The sequence below is a fragment of the Limulus polyphemus genome, unplaced genomic scaffold, assembly GCF_000517525.1.
Source record: "Limulus polyphemus unplaced genomic scaffold, Limulus_polyphemus-2.1.2 Scaffold1974, whole genome shotgun sequence".
NCBI classification, from domain to species: Eukaryota; Metazoa; Arthropoda; class Merostomata; order Xiphosura; family Limulidae; genus Limulus; species Limulus polyphemus.
This window is the reverse complement of record NW_013667584.1, coordinates 191,881-202,679: the sequence shown is the minus strand read 5'-3', so window position 1 is coordinate 202,679 and position 10,799 is coordinate 191,881. Positions and strand designations below refer to the sequence as shown.

The window sequence follows — 10,799 nt, the reverse complement described above, 5'->3', positions numbered from 1 at the left end:
CATCTCTTAGAAAGAGAGGTACTTTTTGCTGATGTACAATATGCGATCCCCCCCGTACGAACGGAGATAAGTCTACGCACTTACAACGCTAAAGATCCGGGGTTCGATTTCCTGCGGTCGACACAGCAGATAGTCTAATGTGGCTAAACAAACACACAAACTCAGTATGCGTCACTGTATCACTGTACTCCCATACATGTTGCTACGGTACGATAGTGTCAATAGATGGCGCTATATGACGTTTTGTGGACGTGCGATATATCTGTTTCGTAGAGTTTAAAAACCGCAAGTTACAAAATACACGCATGAAATTGATTTCTAAGATTGGAATACTAAATGTATTTTAATTGGAGAATATGCATTAGTTAACAAACGCTTCTAAATTTTATAACTCATGATATTCTAAAGTACGTAAAATGAACTGAAAAATAATTAACATTCCAAAATAAATCAAATATCTCGAGCGCTTTCGGAAAGAAGACTTTCCTTCATCAGGAGTAAAATGGAAACCCAATAACCCGAGTGGGCTCGGATTATTGTTTTCTTTTTTCCTGATGCTAAACTTTATGACAGTATAAAATCAGAAGAATAACATTTCAGAAAGATTTGTTTGTTTGTTTTGAATTTCGCTTCAGTTTTTTGGTTTTTTTTCCCTTATGATAATACAAAAGAGAAAAGTTTGTAACCGTTCGTTGGGTATTAACTAGCTGTTTTATGACCTCAGTCAAAAAACTTCTTTACTACGCGTGTATATTTATATCCAAAAAGTTCCAAAAGCGACGATAAGAATGACGCAAATTTGAATGTTCCTATTTTATTCAAGTTCGTAAATAAAAAAATGAGATAGGGCTCTCGCAGTGTCATTATACTATTCCTCAATTGAATAATGCTTTCAATTTGCCCGTACAATTGCTTACGGCATTCCTAATTCTGGGTACGTCAATAATTGAAACGGAATAATAAGCGGTAACAACAGGGCAGATTGCAAGCATTATTCAATTTAAGAAACATTCGAATTACACTGTGAAAGAGCTATTCCATTTTTCATTTTCAAACCCGAATGAAACTGGAAAATTCGAACTCGTGTCTTTCGAACATATCTTGTTTGTTTGTTTGTTATGGATTTCGCGCAAGGCTACACGAGGGCTATCTGCGGTAGTCGTCTCTAATTTAGCAGTGTAAGACTAGAGGGAAGGCAGCTAGTCATCACCACCCACCGCCAACTCTTGGACTACTCTTTTACTAACGAATAGTGGGATTGACAGTCACATTATAATGCCCCTACGACTAAAAGGGTGAGCATGTTTGGTGTGGCGGGGATTCGAACCCGCGACCCACAGATTGCGAGTCGAGCGCCCTAACCACCTGGCCATTCCTGGCTATTAGAGGCTGAAGAAGGGGTAAATTAAAAACGTTCGAAAATCATTCTACTAGGCGTCTTCCCATGGATTTTTTTTTTAAATCTTTACATGAACGTGATCATTTACTTGTTTTAAAAGACCCTGGAATATTTAGCGGAGTAGATAACATTGAATATCGTCTGGCTAAAATTTAAATAACACAAAAGTACACAGAAAGATGCGAGAAAACGAAAACCATGTTTCACGGTTCAGAGATTTACCTTTCGATCCTAACCACCTGTCCATGCCGGGGCCTCGAACATATCTATATGAAGGGATATAATAACCTGTACACATATATCTTTTGTTACTGTCCCAAGACCATTCTTTAGGGAGTAAATTACGAATTGAAACATATGTTTATTTTAGTAACATAATCGACACAAGCTCACACTGATGAACAAAGCTCATACGACAATCACCTTAAGATTGTATCAGTTTTCATAAACTGAGCTGAGGCAATGGTTATACGATTTTACTTTTGTTTTTTTAAGTATTTCACGCAACGCTACATAAAGACTATCTGTGCATAGCCGCCACTAACGTCGAACTGAGAAACTAGAAAGAAGGCAGATAGTCAACAACACCCACCGCCAACATTTGGCCTATTCGTGTCTAATTGAGTAGTGGGATTTGACTGTCATTCTTTTAGCAACCCACGGCTCCAAAGTACGGAGAGGGTTTCGTAATAACGGGACGCGAACCATGAATCATTAGATTCGTAGACCGGACACGATAACCATCAAGCCACAACCGCCCGACTATCAGGCGAATAATAAACAAATGTAGATATAATGTGATAACATCTGAAGATAAAAAAAAAAAGGTTAAAAGTTACTCTGAGGGGAAAAAGAACGATGCAATGAACGTTTCGGTTGATCGATCTTCAATGCTAAACAATGATGTTAGTTATCTCACTGTATTTAAAGGTCAGTGGTTTGTTTTTATTTATATTCTTGGAATATTGCAAATAAGTTTGACATTTATTTTAAAGCAAAAAAAAAACAAAAACAAAAAAACATTGTTGTCCAATATTGCCAAAATTCGAAACACGATAGTACTATCACTTATATAAAATAGTATCAGGGTTTATTATTGTAAAAAGTTTTGTTTGTTATTAAGCACAAAGCTACACAAAAGGGCTATCTGTGCTCTGCCCACCACGGGTATCGAAACCCGGTTTCTAGCAGTACAAGTCCGCAGGCATACCGCTGTGCCACTGGGGAGTTTTTAAATACAGTATGCTTAAATTTTTATCTTCAGTGTAATCAAATAAAGAAACAGATGTATACCCTATACATATATATATGCAGGATGTCTAAAACATTTTAGAAACACTTATGAAAAATCATACCTGGAAAATAGTTTAAGACAAATAAACACGTTTTGTTGCATGAGTTACGTGCAATATGTCCAGTAACCTCTGTGAAGGTTTCTTGGAACCGTTGACACAATTCGTTCTTACTTTTAACAGTGTTGTAATAACACTTTATGTTGTAATGTTCTCAATTCTGCAGCATGTCAAAGAATGCGTTTACCGTAACATTTACCTCTACAACCAAGAACGGACCAATGACAGGGGATTGCTGCACAGATGTTCACTTTTGGACTGTTTTTTTCACTTGTTCACGTGCTGTAAACAAAACTTTAAATATTATTCTTGCACGTTCAACAAACCGCGTGCCCCTATGTTAAACGGTTTTCCCGGTATGATTTTTCAAAAGTGTTTCCAAAATTCTTGGACACCCTGTTTATAATTTATACTCATCACATTCATACAGTATATAATGTCCACTTCTTCACATACGTAAAATATTCATACCGTCTACTTCCTCACATACGTACAATATTCACACATTGTACTTCCTCACATTCATACAGTACGTACAGTTTCTACTTATCACATTCATACAGTATATAATGTACATTTCTTCACATACGTAAAATATTCACACCGTCTACTTATTCACATTCATACAGTATTCACACATTCTACTTCCTCACATTCATACAATACGTACAGTTTCTACTCCCTCACATTCATACAATACATACAGTTTCTACTTATCATATTCATACAGTATATAATGTACACTTCTTCACATACGTAAAATATTCACACCGTCTACTTCTTCACATTCATACAATATTTACACATTCTACTTCCTCACATTCATACAATACGTACAGTTTCTACTTCCTCACATTCATACAATACATACAGTTTCTACTTATCACATTCATACAGTATATAATGTACACTTCTTCACATACGTAAAATATTCACACCGTCTACTTCTTCACATTCATACAACATTCACACATTGTACTTCCTCACATTCATACAGTACGTACAGTTTCTACTTATCACATTCACACAGTATATATTGTCCACTTCTTCACATACGTAAATTATTCATACCGTCTACTTCCTCACATACGTACAATATTCACACAGTCTACTTCCTCACATTCATACAATACGTACAGTTTCTACTTCCTCACATTCATACAATACGTACAGTTTCTACTTCTCACATTCATACAGTATATATTGTCTTCTTCCTTCTCACCCCTATACTGTACACAGACTTACCTCTCCAGTCGCTTCAACTGTTTGTTCAGTTCACTCTGTTCATTAATGAGTTGCATTTGCTGGGTGGAGAGTTGCTCCAACTGTCGCTGAGTCTGTGTGACTCCTGGATAGTTTTGGAGTTCTCGACTCTGCTGCAGCTTAGCTTTTAGTTCCTCCTGCTGGGTTCCCAAGGTCTTCAGTTGTTCTACTATTACTTCAATTCGTTCCTAAAACATTCGATGTTATGCCCATATGTTGAATATAATTATCAGAACATTTAAACCCCCCAGGATAAAAAACAACAACAAAATAATTACATAACACCTTTATCATTATTTCGAATACCACATAGATTTGTTATTCCTGCAAGTGGTAGGAAAAAACCCTTACTAATCTTCTCCGATTTTAAACATACGCATCTCTCTCTACAACAGTGTTTTTTCAAACTTTGGGGCACGTACTGGTCGCTGTGGGGGGGGGGGGGGTTGGCGGGAGAGAAAAAAAAAGAAGAAGAAACTGAAGAGTTGGAGACGATAATAACCTAACAAAACTATCACTTTGCTCTAAAAGTTCTTTTTTTTTCCTCTCGCATTTACTCATTCCTTACAAGCATTTTTTGTTTTCCTTTTAAAGGAATTATTAAAAATAAAACGAATGCTCATTTTGCTAGAAGCATTTGCGAAAAGTATTTTAATGTGAAGGGGTGGGGCGTAATGAAAACTTTGTTTATTTAGGTGAGCGCCGATATTTTTAAGTTTGGAAAACACTAGTTTACAGGACCATATTTTTTTGTAGGTCACAGATTTAGGAGTAGCCACGCTCACGAGGTCTTATATTACGTTAGAATAGTAGACTTTCATAATAAACGTATTTGAAGGTAATATAATTTTTACGAGAATTACTAATACTACGTAAAATTTCAGTTGCAATATAATATATATATATATATATATATATGTTATTTTGCATCTAAGGTAAATAAAATAACAGTAAAAAAATATAAACCCTTACGATGACGTTATTACGAAGTCCACTTGTTGTTACTTTCATTCATCTGTTTAAAAAAAATGTGACCCACATTTGCTATAAAAAGAGTTTAATTTGCTTGCATTTTTTTTCTTAAAATTAAATTTGTTCTTCAATTAGCCAAGTTACGACAAAGATGGAGAAGTATAAGAAACATTTTCTGATCACGATTATCCCTAAACATTACCTGTCGTTTCTTCTTCTCTTCTTCTAAATGAGCTTTATCTGCGAGGCTCGATTCCAGCCTGGGTCGCTTACAGGAATCTTCATCATAAGACCTATAGCCCTGAGACCTAAAAGTATCATCAAAACTGATAATTTTGTTCTAGCTGCCACGTACCATATTGGCAGGAAAACAAACGATTTAACCCTTAAATTACTGGTTGTTTTTTTTCGTATACCATTCACTAGTATGGGGGATCCACATATTTCATCGTATTGAATAAGTTTATGTTTTTGCCTTTTACGACAATCACTATAAAGAACTGATTACAAATTAGATGAATTCACTCATTTTTACCATGTAAAAAAAGGTAGAAATCCCCAGCAGTAATGAGTAGAATTGATTACAATACTGATGGTATTTTTTGTGTTACCCATACGTTATACGGGACCGTTTAAGCCACACATTTTTGCCCCCCCCCACACACACACAAAAAGATGTATAAATTCGTTTGAAAAAGTGTTTAGAAAGCAGATTTGGCGGTGGGTGGTCATGACTATTTGTCTTCCCTCTTGTCCATCACTGCTAAATTAGGGACGGCTAGCGCAGATAGCAATGAAGCAGCTTGGCGCGAAATACAAAACAAATCAAACCTATACACAACCTTACGAAAGAGCTGTTGCTCATTAACAAATAGGCCCGGCATGGCCAGGTGGTTAAGGCACTCGACTCGCAATCTGAGGGTCGCGGGTTCGAATCCCCATCACACCAAACATGCTCGCCCTATCAGCCCTGGGGGAGGTTATAATGTGACGGTCAATCCCACTATTCGTTGGTAAAAAGAGTAGCCGAAGAGTTGGCGGTGGGTAGTGATGACTAGCTGCCTTCCCTCTAGTCTTACACTGCTAAATTAGGGACGGCTAGCGCAGATAGCCCTCGTGTAGCTTTGCGCGAAATTCAAACAAACAAACATTAACAAATAAGTGTAGAATCCTTCTCAGGGAAGTTCGTTAAGGGAAGCAGAGAAGTGAACAAACATTCTTATCTCATTTCCTAAAAAAAGACAAAATTTTTGCTGAGGCACGTGTCCCTTTTTTATTTCCCTCAATGTTTATCGATTAAGATCATTTGATTCTTCGAGTGAAACATATCTATTCACTGGAAAGAACGCTGCAATCAATAAAGCTCAGAGTTGGCTTTCCACGAAAGAAGTCTATGGCAAACGTTAACACTTGTCACAGTAACGGTTTTGACAGGTAGACGGCATCCTAACCAATAAACCACAAAGTGTTTGACCTTCTTTGCCAACCCGTACTTGTAACGATAAAAGGGGAATAGTGAGTGAATACACAATACAGTGTAAAGTAATCCAAAATAAAGTTTAGATCCGCTATTTAGGAACAACAAGTTTACAAGGTTTGGTTTGTTTTGTATTTCGCGCAAAACTACACGAGGGCTATCTGTGCTAGCCGTCCCTAATTTGGCGGTGAAAGACTAGAGGGAAGACAATTAGTCGTCACCACCCACCACAAACTTTTGGGCTACTCTTTGACCAACAAATAGTGGGATTGAGCGTACATTATAACACCCCCACGGCTGAAAAGGCGAGCATGTTTGGTGTCACGGGGATTCGAACCCGCGACCCTCAGATTGCGAGTTAAGCGTCCTAACCACCTGGTCATGCCGGGCATGTCTATGTGGTAAACGTTCACATGTCCTCTTCCGTCCATCTTTTATTTTGTTTCGTCCACCACAGTTTTTCTGTAATGGTGAATCTAAGCATTATTTTAGACACGAAGGGACTTTAAACTATACGTTAGGCTTGGCAATGAAACAAGTACGCCTTTGTTTTAACCCTTACACACCAACTTCTGTCACCAAGATCTTGTCTAGAGATTTCATTGTAAACTGTAGAGATGCACATTACATTTCAATCCAAAATGACAATGATTTATTTTTGAGGACAATGCGAGGTTACAACAGTCTTTGTACATTCGTAATAAATAGAGAGATATACATAATAATAATAACACAAACCTGCGAATTTAAACTTTATAAAAATTGTTTTGGTTTTAATAACGGATTTTTCCGTAATTCAGCTACGCAGATTTCGAAAATAATATTCTTTTCTTTCTATCGCGTAAGGATTTCTTACAATTCGAGAGAAAAAAAAAACTCTTACTTATATCAAGTTATTATTTGGTTAACATAATGGAAATTTTTTATTATTATGTTTGTTATGTTTGGGTTCTAGAACGATCGATAAGACTCTTATGTCGCGATTGGTCTAGAGAAATTTATAGCCAGTGGTTGTCAACATTTCAAGCATAACAAAATGTGACCCGATTTCAATGAAAATGGTTCAATTATGTAAAAGTACATATGACGTTAAAATTCTGTACGTGATGGAGAAAAATGGATATCATTTTCGGATTCAGCGTACAGGAAATACTGTAGAACGTGTAAAAATTTCAAGACAATAAAACCAACGCAGGCCTGTGTAATTTGAGCTGAGAAGTCATGTTATTGGTAAGCTTGTCATAACATAGCTACAAGACAAAGTTCATGATTAAAAAGTGGCCAAAGGAATTTTCTCAGCAAATATTGTTCTTAATTGTGTAGACACACCGAACGAAGATAGTATTATTTCGAGGTTTAACTCAACACAACATACAGATATATTGAATCTCAAGTAACAATTATATACATATTTATACTTATTACTCCTAAAAATGGAATAAAAAATACTCGCTATTAGAGAATTTTTTTTTTTGTATCTTTGGCTAGCTCCTGAAGCGCTTGAGTGCGCAGATTTAACTTACCCAGTTCGAACGATAATTCTATTTTTTTTCTACTACTGTGGCTCCATCTACCCGATAAGTTTGGGTATATTGTAGGTGAAAAGTCTTGTATGCAATGGTTGACAATATATAAGGCCGGACTCCAGCAGTTAAGATAAAACAAAAGTCTCATTTACAAGTTTAACAATAACAACAAAAAATATAGGTTACAGAAGTTAACGAAACTACTTTGTCTATAGTGGTTAAAAAATGTATTATCTGCAGCGGTTAACAATTGTCAAGCCTATTTTGCAGTAGTTTACAAAAGAAACATCTAGTTAACAGAGGTAAGAACAAAAAATATTAGAATAACAGTGGTTAACTTAAAAAAAGAAAACCTCGCCTGCAACTACTAACAACAACAAATAAAGTTAAGCCAGCAACAGTTGGAAAAACAAACTAGTCTACAACAGTGGACAGTAAATGGTTCTTTGTCATTAGCGGTTATATTCTCAACTAACGAACTATCTATATTGCATACAAGCTGCAATTACAACAAGTTTGTATTTTTGAAATTTTGTTTCGAATTTAAAAGAACAACAACAACAACTGATTTTTGTATGAGCTTGTTTACTGCGCAACGGAATCGTTTCTATTTTTCGGATAACATGTTACCGTTATGACGCAAGCTCATTAAATATTCTAACATCGAAACCGATATTGACACACGCGTGGCACTGTACATAAGAAGTACAGCGTATTTTGTTTTTATAATATCCGAATATGGTTGGACTACTAAATATCAAAGCAGATTAAATCAGCTTACGAGCACGAGCATACACCATACTATAAAGATGGAGGGATCAAATCCTCATACGTCCAACTACGTGACCCTCTTATTTTCCTGATGATTTTACAGGCTACACAATCCAATACTGTAACAAGTTTTGTTCATGTGATATTATATGATGATGTTAGACAAGCTACCAAGGCCAGATTTTACTGAAATGATGTGTAATCCATAAAATGTGTCGTATAAAAAAAAATATATATCCAATCTATAATCAAAATACAGAACCTGATAAAATAAAAAGTATAGCTCAGCCGGTGCTTATAACACACACTTGGGTCGGGGATTTAAGTTCGAATAAGACGTGTACAGAATAGTGCGCTTGGAAACTATGCTTCAATGTCGTGTATGCACGAAACGAACGTTGCGTAAAATGTGTAAGGGCAACAAAGGCTAGAGACGTTTAATTAATAGAAGCTATATGTGGCAAGCTCTTTGATGATGGAGGAACGTAGAGATTCACATATGTCATTAATTCAAGACGGTTCTCCCTGTTAAGCTGAAGATCAAGTTAATTAAAATTTTCGCAAAAAAAGTTAATTAATGCTACAAGGAACACTATTAAACAACAGTTTGGATATTTACATGTACTTCATTGTACTCCCGAACGATACAGTGTCATGTTCATTCCACAGTAATTTTTTTTCCCACTGGTACTGAGTGTACGTCTCTTTATCGTATTTTACGCTCGTGATATATATATATATATATATATATATACATAATGACAAATAGCTATCGTAAATTCATCATAGTTTACAAGATCATAACATAGTTTCGGGAGGTTATTTGACGTCATATTAAATGGCATTTCTCGAAAAAAAATACTTCCTATTTTAAATTTTATTAGTTTCCCTTCTTCTTAACATACTAATTGCGTGGTTTTTAGTTCTTTTTTTTTAGTTGGAGAAAAGTATTGCTGCGGGTCTTGAATATATATATGTATTACATGTATATAATTTTGTTTGTTTTGATTTGAATTTCGCGCAAAGCTAGCTTAGCTACTCGAGGGCTATCTGCGCTAGCCGTCCCTAATTTAGTAGTGATAGACTAGAGGGAAGGCAGCTAGTCAACGCCACTCATCACCAACTCTTGGAATACTCTTTTATCAACGTATAGTGGGATTGATCGTCACATTATAACGCCTCTACAGCTGAAAGGGCGAGCATTAAATCACTTCGACTTGTAAGTCTCACGAACACAATTTAAACCTGATAAACGACGTATCTCTGTCGTTGTGTTGGTCCTACCTCTTGGGATACCTTTCATCCGCCACCCTTTCTAGCATTAGTGTAGTTAAACTAATATTTTATCAAAGATATCATTGTAAGTTTACGTTTTCTTCCACTTCGATGTTAAAAATGACAAATATAAATAATAGTAGAACTATTCATGCAACAACTACAAACAAACAGCGCCACACTTTGTATTGTAATATCATCAAAGATAAGGGGGATGTTATTCTTACACATACATATCTATAACTATCAAAGATAAGGGGGATGTTATTCTTACACATACATATCTATAACTATCAAAGATAAGGGAGATGTTATGCTTACACATACATATTTATGACTATCAAAGATAAAGGAGGATGCTGTGTTAACACATACATACATATCTATAACTATCAAAGATAAGGGGGGATGCTGTGTTAACACATACATACATATCTATAACTATCAAAGATAAAGGAGGATGCTGTGTTAACACATACATACATATCTATAACTATCAAAAATAAAGGAGGATGCTGTGTTTACACACATACATATATATAACCATCAAAGATAAAGGAGGATGCTGTGTTTACACATACATACATATCTATAACTATCAAAGATAAAGGAGGATGCTGTGTTTACACATACATACATATCTATAACTATCAAAGATAAAGGAGGATGCTGTGTTTACACATACATACATATATATAACTATCAAAGATAAAGGAGGATGCTGTGTTTACACATACATACATATATATAACTATCAAAGATAA

At 35.7% G+C, this 10,799-nt stretch overlaps 1 protein-coding gene across 9 annotated transcripts in view; it reads right to left on the bottom strand.

The window, feature by feature from the left end:
• LOC106465536 (NGFI-A-binding protein 1-like) overlaps positions 1–10,799 on the bottom strand; it is a 186,168-nt gene that overhangs the window by 17,495 nt on the left and 157,874 nt on the right. For 8 of the 9 annotated variants that reach the window (XM_022393447.1, XM_022393444.1, XM_013925759.2 and 5 more), the window contains 2 exons: positions 5,189–5,312; positions 3,997–4,202 (listed from right to left, as the gene is read on the bottom strand). In XM_022393447.1, coding sequence (XP_022249155.1) covers positions 3,997–4,202; positions 5,189–5,312 — 330 coding nt within the window. The remainder of the gene's footprint in view (positions 1–3,996; positions 4,203–5,188; positions 5,313–10,799) is intronic. The other variant, XM_022393443.1, reaches the window with a different exon arrangement.